At 34.9% G+C, this 14,978-nt stretch overlaps 1 protein-coding gene across 1 annotated transcript; it reads right to left on the bottom strand.

Moving 5' to 3' along the window:
- Window positions 1-9,511: 9,511 nt before the first annotated feature.
- On the bottom strand, window positions 9,512-10,760 carry LOC127076228 (dormancy-associated protein homolog 4). Its single transcript, XM_051017822.1, has 3 exons — window positions 10,399-10,760; window positions 10,039-10,119; window positions 9,512-9,925 (listed from the first exon to the last, which is right to left on the bottom strand). Exons 1-3 carry the CDS (start codon window positions 10,652-10,654, stop codon window positions 9,921-9,923), a joined length of 342 nt encoding a protein of 113 aa, XP_050873779.1. The 5' UTR covers window positions 10,655-10,760; the 3' UTR covers window positions 9,512-9,920.
- Window positions 10,761-14,978: the final 4,218 nt, after the last annotated feature.

Raw genomic sequence — 14,978 nt, 5'->3', positions numbered from 1 at the left:
AATGGACTCTCGCCGGTGTTGCCACCGGCGACACCGGCTCCGGGACCGGGGACGTGGGCGTGGGCGTAGAGGCGCCTTGTAGGCGGCACTTGAGCACCTCTCCGGCTGCGTTTTTATTAGTGCTCAGAATTTTAGTTATTGTTTTGTTTGAATTTTGAATTCAATTTTCATATCTTTTCATGAAATAGTGTCATATATGAAACATTGTGTTTTATGGTGAAATGGTGTTGTTTCATCAAAGGTTGCAAACTTTTGAAACAACATCCATATCTCCTATAAATATATGATTCTATTCAGAAAAATAACACAAGAACTAAAAACGTATTTCTCTTCCAAATTCCAGAAAAACCTTCCTTGCATTTCGGGTTCTTCACTTGTCTTGTGCAAACTCGAAATTAAGGCTGATATTATCCTGAGTGTTCTTGCATTTTCCAACTCTAAGACATAATAAAAGAGTGCTTGAAATACTTTTAAGGAAAGTGATTCTCAATCACGATTCAGTTCTGGATCCATTTAATTTTACCGAATTTTCTAACAATCTTAAAAGTATTAGTAACATAATGGCTTCAGACGCTGTTGTTTCAAGCATCAAAGTGATGAACCAGGATCTTGTCAAGTTAGATCGATTTGATGGAACAAATTACACAAGATGGCAAGACAAGATGACATTCCTATTGACTGCCCTGAAGGTTCACTATGTTCTTGATCCCGACCTACAACCAATACTTGAACCAACAGAAAATGATTCGGAAGAACTCAAGAAGGAGCGCAAGAAACGCAAGGAGGACGAACTGCTTTGCCGTGGACACATTCTGAATACTTTATCTGATCGTCTCTACGACCTCTACACAGACAATCCATCGGCAACAGAAATATGGAAGGCACTAGAATTCAAGTTCAAGGCTGAAGAGGAAGGTACGAAGAAGTTCTTAATATCTAAATATTTCGATTTTAAATTCTTAGATTCTAAGCCCATTCTTCCCCAAGTGCATGAATTGCAAGTTCTGGTCAATAAAATAAAGGCAGTAAAAATAGACATCCCTGATACCTTCCAAGTCGGTGCAATTATTGCAAAATTACCACCTTCATGGAAAGGCTACCGAAAGAAATTGTTGCACAGTTCCGAGGACTTCTCCTTGGAGAAAATTCAGAAACATCTTCGAATCGAGGAGGAATCGAAGGAGAGGGAGAAATCAGAACCCCCTACTCATTTCAAAACAAACGCTGTGACCAACAAGGGAAAGAAGAGACATGATGGCATGAAGAGTCATCTTGGACCAAAGAAAGAACATAACAAGTTCAAGAACTCTGGCGGTCATAAAGGTCCAAAGAACGGATGTTTCGTATGCGGTAAACCTGGACACTATGCTCGAGATTGCAGACAAAATAAAGCAAAAAATGAGATCAATGCAATTCGATCAGATGATGACATAATTGCTACAGTGAGCAAAATTATGGCAATCAAAGGAAAAGTTCAAGGTTGGTGGTATGACACTTGTGCTACGGTGCATGTTACTTATGACAAGGCTGCATTCAAAACCTATTCTGAAGCAATTGATGGACAAGAGGTACAAATGGGAAATGAAGTCCGCTCTAAAGTTGTTGGAACCGGTTCGGTCAAACTTAACTTCACTTCTGGAAAGAAAGTTACACTTGCAAATGTGCTTCATGTTTCAAACATGAATAGGAATCTTGTTAGTGGGGATTTATTGGGAAAACCGGGTATTAAATCTGTATATGAATCGGGCAAACTTATTTTGACCCGTAATGGTGTATTCATTGGAAAAGGATATTCCGCAGAGGGAATGATCAAACTATGTACTAATGATAATATTACTAATGAAATTTCTAATTCCGCTTACATGCTTGATTCCGTTTCTTTATGGCATAATAGATTAGCACATTGTGGTATTAGTTCTATGAAGAGACTAATTAAATCTGGACTAATTTCATGTAATATAAAGGATTTCAAAAAATGTGAATTATGTGTTGAATCAAAAATGATTAAGAAGCCTTTCAAAAGTGTTGAAAGGAAAACGAAATTACTTGATCTTGTGCACTCAGATTTGTGCGAATTTAATGGCATGTTGACACGTGGAGGGAATAGATACTTTATTACATTCATAGACGATTCCTCTAGATACACTCATGTATATCTCTTAAAGCATAAAGATGATGCATTTAATGCCTTTAAGACTTATAAAGCAGAAGTCGAAAATCAATTAAATAAAAGTATAAAGGTCCTTAGAAGTGATAGGGGCGGAGAATACTTTTCAATTGAATTTGATGCATTCTGTGAAGAGCACGGTATAATACATGAATGTTCGGCACCACGAACACCGCAACAAAATGGCATGGCAGAAAGAAAGAATCGAACATATCAAGAGATGATGAATGCCATGTTGATGCATTCTAAATTACCCCTTAACTTGTGGGGTGAGGCATTATTGTCCGCCTGTCATATAATCAATAGAATTACGTTAAAGAAAACTGGTATATCTCCATATGAGTCATGGAAAGGCAGAGCGCCAAATATCGGTTACTTTAAAGTGTGGGGGTGTATGGCATACTACAAAAACATGGACCCTAAAAGAACCAAGTTGGGTCCTCGAGGAATAAGATGTGCTTTTGTAGGATATGCACAACACAGTAAAGCATATAGACTCTTAAATCTAGAATGTAATGTAATTGTTGAATCCCGGGATGTAGAATTCTTTGAAAACCTTATCACAAAGGATAAAGGATCGGAGTCGGCCACTAATAAAGAATCTCATGAAGATAACTCTTCTCGGATTGTAGAAATACAAACTGAAGGCACTCCTATAATCATTGAACCACAACCCGAGCCTAGGATAAGCAAGAGAATTCGGAAAACAAAGAATCTAGGACCAGATGAGATTGATTCTCAATTTATTTCCTTTTATCTTGTTGAGGGAAATTGTAAGAACTTTGTTCAACGCATTCCGATTATTCTTCAAGTGGAAGATGATCCAAAAACTTATAAGGAAGCAATAACTTCAAGGGACTCCACTTTTTGGAAAGATGCTATCCAAGATGAAATGGATTCAATTGTATCAAACCACACTTGGGAACTTGTTGACTTACCTAAGGGATCAAGGCCCATTGGATGCAAGTGGGTGTTTAAGAAGAAATACCATAGCGATGGTACTCTAAACACTTATAAAGCCAGATTAGTGGCAAAAGGATTTAGACAGAAAGAAGGCATAGATTACTTCGACACATACGCACCAGTAGCAAGAACAACTACTATTAGATTGTTGTTTGCCTTAGCATCTTTGAATGATCTTATAATCCATCAGATGGATGTTAAAACAGCGTTCCTAAATGGAGATCTCGATGAGGAAATCTACATGGAACAACCGGAAGGCTACCTGCTTCTTGGAAATGAACAAAAGGTGTGTAAACTTGTCAAATCCTTATACGGACTAAAACAAGCACCAAAACAGTGGCATCAAAAATTTGACTCTGTAATACTCTCAAATGGATTTATTCCTAATTCTTGTGACAAGTGTTTATACACAAAGACGTGCAAAACCACTGTAATATTCCTTTGTCTCTATGTCGACGATATGTTGATCATTAGTAATGATTTAAAAGGAATCTTAGAAACAAAGAAGTTTCTAACATCCACTTTCAAGATGAAAGATCTTGGACTTGTTGACACAATTTTAGGGATCAAGGTTAAGCGAAATAGTGGGGGTTATGAACTTAGTCAAACCCACTATATTGAGAAAATGCTTGATAAGTTTAAACATCTAAACTTTAAGGAAGTAACCACTCCATTTGATCATGCCAACAAACTTCAAAAGAATAATGGAAGATCAGTGGCTCAATTGGAATATGCAAGTGCAATAGGGTGTCTAATGTACCTAATGCAATGTACCAGACCCGACATATCATTTGCAGTCAGTAAAATGAGTTGATTTACTAGTAATCCAAGTAATGAACATTGGAAGGCAATTACAAGGATTTTTGGCTATCTACTGAAAACCAAGGACCTTGGTCTTCACTATGGAAGGTTCCCTGCCATATTAGAAGGATACACTGATGCGAGTTGGATATCTAATATTGGAGACCATAAATCTACAACTGGATGGATATTTACACTTGTTGGTGGAGCAATTTCTTGGAAGAGCAAGAAACAAACATGCATTACACTTTCGACCATGGAATCAGAGTTCGTGGCTCTCGCTTCTGCCGGTCAAGAAGCGGAATGGTTGAGGGATCTTCTGTTGGAAGTTCCATTGGCTAAAGACAATGTCTCAAAAGTGATGATACATTGCGATAGCCAAGCCACATTAGCAAGAGCATTCAGCGAAGTGTATAATGGAAAGTCTAGACATATAGGACTTAGACATTCGTTCGTAAGAAAATTGATTAAGGATGGAATCATTTCACTCACCTACATACGAACATGCTATAACTTAGCAGATCCGTTTACTAAGCCACTGGCCAGAGACTTAGTACGAACAACCTCGAGAGGAATGGGGTTGAAACTCCTTAAATAAAAGTTCTGAGGCAACAACCCAATCTTATGTTAACAAAACATTAACTTCAAGATTCAATGGGTAACAACAAGTCGTTGAATTGGATGTAAGTCAAGAATTTGGGAAATAAGGTTGACTGTGTTGAATTGAGGGTTGAGGTTTCCAAAACCTCTTAATGAAGTTCATTAACGAAGAAGAGTATCTATTGGAAAGGATGCTATATGAACCTCACCTATGTGAATTTTGAGATGGTGCCGTCTCAAAGTGAGAGTTGGAGTTTCTCTCATGAAAAATTCATGAAAAGGATAGCATATGACATAAATAAGTGCTAAGCGAGATATGTAAAGGAAGAACCTTTAAAGAGTGTGTGTAAGGTAACGCCGGTCTGATCCCATGGATTAATGGTTTAAAAGCTTTGCTACCAAACATTCCGATTAAACTTTGCGTTATACTCACTAAGGTTAAGTTTAAAATCGAAAGATACCTAACTGTATTAACACTTTTTTATATTTCACTATCTGGAATGATTTTTGTTATTATTAGAACTAGTGGGGGATTGTTGGAAATTGTTTTGCAATATTAGTTCCAAAATGACAAAAGAGTTAAATAGCATTTAATGCTTTGCTTTAAGTCCCACATAGAAAGTGGAGACATCCTTTAAAGCATTTATAAATGCTTTGGAACTTTAACTCACCAAAGGAACAAAGAGAATAAGGTGCCACATGGACATGTGGTGGTCCCAAGCATTATGCCACTTGACACAACCAATGGACCCTCGCCGGTGTTGCCACCGGCTCCGGCTCCGGGACCGGGGGCGTGGGCGTAGAGGCGCTAGTGGCGCCTTGTAGGCGGCACTTGAGCACTTATTCGTGGCGTTAATGAGGCGGCTCTCCGGCTGCGTTTTTATTAGTGCTCAGAATTTTAGTTATTGTTTTGTTTGAATTTTGAATTCAATTTTCATATCTTTTCATGAAATAGTGTCATATATGAAACATTGTGTTTTATGGTGAAATGGTGTTGTTTCATCAAAGGTTGCAAACTTTTGAAACAACATCCATATCTCCTATAAATATATGATTCTATTCAGAAAAATAACACAAGAACTAAAAACGTATTTCTCTTCCAAATTCCAGAAAAACCTTCCTTGCATTTCGGGTTCTTCACTTGTCTTGTGCAGACTCGAAATTAAGGCTGATATTATCCTGAGTGTTCTTGCATTTTCCAACTCTAAGACATAATAAAAGAGTGCTTGAAATACTTTTAAGGAAAGTGATTCTCAATCACGATTCAGTCCTGGATCCATTTAATTTTACCGAATTTTCTAACATTGTACACATACGCTAATTGGATTTGCATATCCTTTATTTTGAGATTTTTTTTATTTGAAAGTAGATTAGTTTGAAAAATAGATGAAAAAGTGGATTGTTTTAGGTATTTATTTGAAAAAATGGGTTATTTAAATAAAATTTTCAATATATTGCACTAGTGATTAATGTAATAATTTATATTAAATATGATATATTACGTAGTGAATATGACAGAATATAGTAATGAACGTTGTGAAATTTATACGTTGTGCTTTATATGTTTCATAAGAATTTAAGTTGGTATGAAATTACGTTTTCAAAAATACATGATGTTCCTTTTGTTTATTTTTAAATTTAATTTGCATAAAGGATGATTTGTATGAAGGATAAATTGAAATTAAATTTTTAAAAATTTTAAAGGTTGGATTTGTTAATCACTAAAGTGATCAAATTCATGAAAGTTTATAATTTTTAATTTTATAATTGAATTTTGATTCAGATTCTATGTGATTCAATGAGACTTATTATTGTAAGGCATATAAAGATCATCTAAAGATGAATCATGACTTATATATACTTTTAATTTGAATTATAAATATAACTATTGAATCTTGAGATGTGGGATTTTGATAATCTTATCACAAAGGATATAAAATTCAAGATTCCCACAAATGAAGTATCTCATTAGGAAGGTTCTTCACGAATTGTTGAAACATAGGTCGAAAGTTTATCACCGATTGTTGAAAAACAACCCGAATTTAAAATAAGGAAGAGAGTCCAAAAGGATAAGGATTTAGGACCGAACAAAATTGATAATCAATTTATTTTATTTTATCTAATAGAAGGAAATAGTAAGAATTTTGTTCGTAAGATTCCTATTATACTTCAAGTGGAAGATGATCCCAATACCTATAAGGAAACAATGGTTTTAAGGGACCCTCTTGTTTAAAAGAAAGTATCATAGTGTGATGGTACACTAACCACATAAAAGTTTAAATTAGTGATCAAGGTTTTTTTTTAAAACAAAAAGAAGGTGTTTATCATTTTGACATATATGCACTAGTAGCAAACACAACGAAAATTAAAGTATTATTTGCATTATCTTATTTGCATAACCTTATACTTCCAAAAATAGATGTTAAAATAACATTCCTAAATAGAGATCTCGATGAGGAAATTTACATGGAGCAACTGGAAGATTATGTGCTTCCTGTTTGACTCTGTCATTGCAGGATTCACTAATTATGAGGAGACACACAACTTAGGGGAATACTTTTCAATCATTATCAAAGCACGAATTCAAAGAGTTTGTCATCATCAAATGAGAGATATTATGAAGAATACATCTTATATCTAATTCAGTTTTGATGAAGACAAAGATTATCAAAGAAGAAAATGTTCAAAAGTATCATGCACATCAATGACGAAGTTGATCAAGAAGGTTTTGCATAGAAATTCAAGTGAATAATTCAAACAAGTGAACATAAATAAGGTGCTCATTGAAATTTATACTATACTACTTTAAATTGCTTATAATTTCATCTCTAACTTCATCTAAAAATTTTCTTGCACCATCATGCACGATTATCTAAAAACCTTCTTAATCTAATTCTTGTTACAAGTGTTTGTACACAAAATTGTGTGAGAATATTGTGATATTCATTTGTCTCCATGTTGATTATATGATTAATCATTAGCAATGAGATGAATGAAATTTTAGAAACAAAGGAGTTTCTAACTTCCACATTAAAGATGAATGATCTTGGATTAGTTGACACGTTTTTTGGGATCAAAGTAAAGTGAAATAGTGGGGATTATGAACTTAGTCAAAGACATTATGTTGAGAAAGTATTTGATAAGTTCAAACACTTATATTTCAATAAAATGACTACTCCATTTGATCTTAATGTCAAACTTTAAAATAATGGTGGAAGAGTTGTGGTTCAATTGGAATATGCAAGTGCATGCAATGTCCTAGACTCGACATAACATTATTTACAATTAGTAAAATGAGTAGATTTTACTAGCAAAATCTAAACGGTGAGCATTGGAAGGCCATCATTAGGAATTTCGACTATCTTATAAAAAACAAAAACATATCAACCCCACTTTTCTTTCCACTTTCAACACTACAAACCACCACAAGCTTCATTTTTTCGACGAAAGCTCACAAACACGCTTAGCTCAACAATAACAACGCACATACCTCTAACAACATCACCATTGACACGCCGGGAACAAAACCTCTGACTACCACGACCATTGTTCCATCCGTCACAGATTTATTACTGTCGGTACTTTTCTTTTACCTTTTTTTATGCGTTTAATATTGTTGTGAGTGATTTAAAGAACCTTGATATTTATTTTTATGGAAGTTTTGAATGTTTACTGGTTATTATTTTCTTTCCATCTTGATTTTTGCCTTGAAAGAGTAAGAAGATTGTCGAGAGAGAAAGAATATCAATGGAGTAAGTCTCCCTTTTGAGAAGCCTCAATTTTAAGTTTTAATGTGCATATATTTTCTTTTGTTTTTATAAGTTTTCTATATATGAACTTTTAGTTTGGTTAAATTTTATATATACATACCGGTGTGTTACTCTTCAAATATGTATACACATGTTATACTTGTGTGTTGCTTTTTAAATATATATACATGCTAATACTGGTTGTAGTAATAATAATATCTTGGTTGTTGCCTGATTTGTTATTGCGTTGCGATTTCGGAAGTTTAAATTCGATTTAGTTTTCGAACATCGTTTGGACGCATAAATTTTATTGACTGACTTCTTATAAAGTGATTCCTACATAAATTCACTTTAAGTTAGCTTAACATAACGCTAAATTCAATTGACTTTCTTACAATGAGATCTTTTTGTTTGCATGTGTTTGTTTGATTGAATTTTCTTTAATCGCTTCATTACTTTTTCCTGTTCGATAAATCACACAAATTAAAAGGTGAATTGTGCATATGAGATAAATTACACAAACTAAAAGGCTAAAATGGGGATGTCGGGTATCAAACCCAATACCTTTCAAGTGCGAAGCCTTCACTCTACCATGTAACTACATCCCCATATTGTGCATATGAGATAAATAACACAAATTGAACTGTGTATATTAGATAAATCACATTAATTAAAAGGCTAAAATGGAAATGAGGGATATTAAACATCGTATCTCTCGGGTGTAAAGCGAGTGATCTATCGTATGAGATAAATCACAGAAATTAAACAATAAATTGTGTGTATGAGAGATTACACAAATTAAAAGATTAAAATGGGGATGCGGGGTATCAATGCACATATCTCTGGTGCAAAGCGATCGCACTACCATGTAATATCCTCATATTGTGCGTATGAGATAAATCACACAAAATAAAAAGATGAATTGTCCACATGAAAGATATCACGCAAATTAAAAGGTGGATTGTGCGTATGAGATATATCACACATATTAAACGGTAAACTGCACTTATGAAATAAATCACACAAAATGAAAAGTTAAAATGAAAATGCAGGGTATCAAACCCCATACCTCTTATGTGTAAAAGGGACCCCATATCTCTTATGTGCAAAACGGACGCCTCTACATTACATCAATTTTTGTTGTTTTAAATTATTAAAATTAAACGTTAAGAAACCAAACTTGCAGCATTAAAAACAACTAAGTAAAAGAAATTTAACAACAACAAAAACATAATATAATTCAAGCTTCATTGAGTTCCACACAGATTTCAGAGTACACAATCCATATTTACAATAGTCACCACCCAAAACTAAAAAATGAGAAAACAAATTAAAAAAATGGAAGAAAAAAAACCATATATACAAAATATACACTTCTAGTGACTTTCTTTGTACTACTCCTTCACTCAACATTAATCTCTTGAAGCACAGGCCACTAACTTATAGTACGTACCTTATATTACACATAGTAATATACATTATACACAATATATACAATATATATATAAATAGCAACTATATGCTATATGATTCCACTTAGAAATTAAAAATCAATGTTAATTATATCCCAAATGACGTCGTTCAATGCAAAATATCTTACTTCCTTTCTCTCTCAACAACGATCCAAAGCACTCATAAAATCACCCTGAAAAAAAAAATCACAACAAATAGAAAGTTAGACACTAAATAAGCATGAAAAACTTAAAGTTCATATGAGTTATTTCTCATGGCAGAATTAATAAATAACCAATTGGAAACCTCGATGGTCGGAGCTCTCAGTTGGATCAATATGTAATTTTCTTCTCGTGAATTTCTTAAAATTGCCGCCGGGTGTCTCGGCTGCAAAATAATATATAATCATAAAAGTCAATGTTAAAACTCTGATATTATCTAATTTAATATTTTCTCTGATCATTAATATAAAAGAAATTTCTTTTTATATTTATTAAAGAATCAATATATCTAAATTATATGTATTTCGGATAGATTGATTTTTAATAAATTTAAAAAATAATTTTTTTATATATTATTAAAGATCAGAGATAATAATATCAAAATTTTTATCAATTGAGTTAGAATTTGGAACAAAATAGAAAATAGAAAGAAGAATATTGTTACGTGATAAAGGGGTGCGAGGGGATATAGGTGTAGAAGAACAAGGAGAAACAGGTTCCGAAACAGTGCCTCTACCAAAATTAGAATGAGTTCTAATAATCATAATGCTACGACTAATAGGAACATCTTCCTTCATCGGCGGTGGCGACCGGAAGCCGGAGCTTGCAGAGAAAGAGTTATACTTTCGAAGTTTACCCAAACCCGATTCAGGTAAGGGACCCGCCAACGTTTCGTCCCAAAGTTTATCAAGAAATCCCATAATGATTATAATTAATGTTATAACTCAAACACAAATTAAGATTTATAGATCGAAGGGACGAAACGACAGAGACAAATATATTTTTTTTTTGGTTTTTTAATTTTTTTTGTTTGTTTATGTTGGATGAAAGTGTGAGGGTACTTATAGTAACGAGAAGGTGAAAGATTAGGATGAAAAGATGATAACGTTAATTATTGTTTGCGGTTAATTGAGCTTAGCTCCGGCTAATCTGGATTTGTTTATTTGTAACCATTTAATTGATTTTTTTATTACTATTTTTATTGTAGAATTTTTATCTATCTCTTTTTCTATATTGGATGCTTGCTATATTTATTCACTTTTCTTTTTGCGTATATTTTGTTGTTTCTTTTTTTTTACGGGTGAATCTATTAGTAGCTGAAATTAGAGTAAATGAATGATTAGGATTTGAGCATTAAGAAAAATGAAAAAACAAAGAGAATGAGAGGATCCATATTCGAAAAATACATGTAGTATTATTTTTGTCAAGATACTTTAATTTATCTAATATTAAAATTCATAATTTAACATGCTACACAAGTTAATATCAAGGTTCATCCTTAAATTATTTTTTAAATCACTAATATTAGAAGGGACTTGTTCTCTGGACCTTATCGGGACTTGTTCTTTGGAAAAATCACGGTCTATTTCCAACCATCAGTTGCACCACTCTTGACCACCTTCTCGTATCTTTGAGAGAATAAAAAGATGGTTCACTTCTCTTAATATCTTGATCAACAATAGACAAGGCTTGAAATTGGGTTCCAATAGAATCTTCAGGTTCAACATAAGAGAGTGATGAAAGGTGGCTCACAATCAAAGTCTGTTCTCCAAATACCGTCACCAATTTCCCATTTTTACAAATTTAAGCTTCTGATGAAGAGTAGAGGCGACTGCCCCTATCTCATGGATCCACAGGCGATCTAATAAACAAATGTATGTTGCTTCAATTCCATAACCTGGAATGTGATCTGAAAAATGTGAGGACTAATAGTCATAGGCAAGTCTACCTCTCCAATAACAGTTTTGCGGGAACCATCGAAAGCCTTCATAATAATCCCACTACCCCTCATTGGAGCGTCTTGAAAATATAATATGAAAAGTGTTGATTTAGGCATCACATTCAGTGACGATCCAGTATCTACCAACACATTAGAAAGAGCGCCACTCACACAATTCATTGAAATATGTAGCGCCATATTGTGATTTCTACCCTCTTCAGGGAGCTCTTCATTACAAAAACTCAGATTGTTGCAGGCAGTTATGTTAGATACAATACCGTCAAATTGATCCACAATCACGTCATGATCTACATACGCTTATTCTAACACCTTTTACAAAGCTTCTCGATGAGCCTCAGATCTCATTGACAAGGACAACACGAATATCTTTAATGGTGTGTGCAACAGTTGCTCCACCATCTTATACTCGCTTTTCTTTATCAATTTCAGCACCTTATCACTATCCACCTTCTGATTTATACCACTAGACTGACCAACCTGCTCAACTGGAATCTCAACCTTAGTTTTCCCTACAGTGATATCTTCAGTTCTTCTGGGAGGTGTAGAGGAAAACACACGCCACTTCTTGTGACTCTGCTCACATCAGCAATATTAACAATGGAAGGCAAAGGAACCTCCACTCCATCTTCAATCATGGTGGCCTTATACTTGTATGGTATAGCCTTGTCAGATTTATAAGGAACTGGATCAGGAAAACTGATAACCAAAGGAGAAGCAAAAGTCTTTCGGCTATGGTAAATGATCTCCACAGGCTTGGGAACATTGAACTAAGTTACTATAACATTAACTTCATCATCATCATGGTTCCTATCATAGGTAATCGTGATAGTCCTTTTATCCAACAAATTCTGAATATCTTGGCGTACAGTAGGACATGCACGCGGACTTACGGAGCAAATTCTACAAGCAATGTAATTGTGTTCATGATCAATGAAGATAAGCCTTGTCAAACTAGCATGCATTATGACTAAGAATTCTCTGATAAACCTAACCTCAAAGACTGCAAATTTTCCTGGACAACCATGCACCATGTTTACTGATGCTCCCTCATGCTGAGGTAAAGGATTAGCCTGCACATTTAGATTAACATCTTTAAAGGATAAAATTCCACCTTTTATCAGCCTTTGAACATCAGATTTTAAGCCATAACAATTCTCTATACTGTGACCAGGCGCTCCTTGATGGTACACGCAAAATTGATTAACTTTGTACCAATATGGGATTTCTTTTGGGACAACGGGTGGATATCGAGTTTGAATGTGATTTTTTGCTAACAAAGCCGGAAACAACTCTACATATGACATTGGAATAGGATCAAAATGGGGTGTTCTTTGGACACGATTGTTGTTGCTGAACTGTGGGAGAGCCTGTTGTTGAGGCTATTGATGTTGTTGAGTAGATTATTCAGTAGGTTGTTGACGAAACCATGGTTGATAGGCTGGAGTTACCACTGACGGATTGCTGATTGGAGAAACGGCTGCGACATATTGTGGTTGGTACCTTCTTCTTTGTCTTCCGTGTAAAACGATACTAACTTCCTGTTCCTTTTTCTCAATGAACCCACTTCTAAACTTCTTAACATTACTAGAAGAACCCACTTCTTTAGTTAAACGTACCTCACAGATTGCCTCTTCAAGCTGCATCCCCATGTTCACCATTTCAGTAAAGTCATTTGGTGCGCTTGCGATCATACGGTCACAGTAAAACAAACTCAGAGTCTTTAGGAAAATCTTTGTCGTCTCTTTTTTCCCCAAGCAAAGGACAGATCTGGGCAAATACCTCACGCCATCTCTGAGCATACTCCTTAAAATTCCCCTTGTCCTTCTGAGACATGGCTCAGAGTTAGTCCCTGTCCGATGCCATGTCTACATTATATTTATATTGTCTGATAAATGCTTCCCCAAGGTCATTAAAAGTACAAATTTATGCACTGTCCAAACTCATGTACCACTTGAGGGCGACACCATTTAAGCTATCCTGAAAGTAATGGATTAACAGTTGATCATTATCTTTCTGGGTCGATATCCTGCGAGCATACATTACCAGATGACTTTGAGGTCAAGAGTTTCCTTTGTACTTCTCAAAGTCCAGCACCTTGAACTTGTGTGAAATCTTAACATTGGGAATTAAGCAAATATCATAAGCATTCTTGCCAAACAAGTCTTTTCCTCAGAGGGCTTTGAGTTCCCTTCGCATTTCCGAGAATTGATCTTGAAACTCGTCCATTCTCTCATCCATTCCAACACCTTGACTTGTGTTGTACCTCCAAATTTTCCCTCCTTTTCGCTTCTCATATGACCTATGACTTGAGACTCAATCATATCTCATTCATGTGCACCATTTATTCATGATTAACACTTGCTAACAAGCCTCATAGATTCAATGTTTGGTTGATAAAATAAGGGCTTTGCTTGAAGGTCGTGGTACTGCACACTTCATGGGTTTAGACCCTAATTCTTAGTTTTGCTCATATGGGATCTTGTGTCTGATCTTCTGTATACTTGACTTAACTTCTAAACACTAATTGTGGGCCCATGGTTGGAGATGTTGACTATGGGGCTTCTTGATTGATTGGAAACCCTAAGGGTGGATCATGGCATTGGTACACCACTTGCGTTAATTATTGCTCGGTTTGGAACTCTTGGTTATTTGCTTGGCACTGGGATCTTTGATCCAGCTAAAACCTTAATGCATGGCTTGCATTTCAATCATATTCATGTTCATATGGCCCATTTGATCCAAGTTTTATTTCATCCACATTCCACTCATGGTTCTCTTGATCTCACTAGGGCATTGACGAGTCATGGTCTCATGTTCTATGGTTGCGTCAAGGTGCATACATGTCACGTTGAAAAATCACAAAGAAATTGCATTTTGTGGCATAAGTTGACCAAAGTCAACTCACCCTTTTCAAATCCCCCTAAACCTTAAGACCAATCATCCTTGCATTTATACATGTCCTACAAAAGAAATTCAAATTAACATGTCGTTTGTCATACGTATTCCAAAAGCCATTTTCAAATCCTAACACATGTATACTTCCATTTTCAATACATAAATCATTTGTATCCAAAACCCATAAGCCATTACATTACATATTCATTCTAAGTCACTTTAAGAATTTGTTCATGATCAAGCTATGATGTCCCTTTTTCGAACCATACTTACATGTTTACATTTGAAGCCTTTTTGGACCATATTCATGGACCTTTCTAGTCAATCCTGTTGATTCTTAATATTGGCAGCAATTTTGGTAAAACAAAGAGTGTTCACAAGATATTACG

Source organism: Lathyrus oleraceus, chromosome 4, assembly GCF_024323335.1.
Source record: "Lathyrus oleraceus cultivar Zhongwan6 chromosome 4, CAAS_Psat_ZW6_1.0, whole genome shotgun sequence".
In the NCBI taxonomy this organism is placed as follows: domain Eukaryota; kingdom Viridiplantae; phylum Streptophyta; class Magnoliopsida; order Fabales; family Fabaceae; genus Lathyrus; species Lathyrus oleraceus.
This window is presented reverse-complemented; position numbering and strand designations above follow the sequence as displayed.

Coding starts and splice junctions, on each gene's coding strand:
- LOC127076228 (XM_051017822.1), bottom strand. CDS start 10,654: ATGGGATTTCTTGATAAACTTTGGGACGAAACGTTGGCGGGTCCCTTA. Junction 10,120..10,398: donor CCCTCGCACCCCTTTATCAC/GTAACAATATTC, acceptor ATTATTTTGCAG/CCGAGACACCCGGCGGCAAT.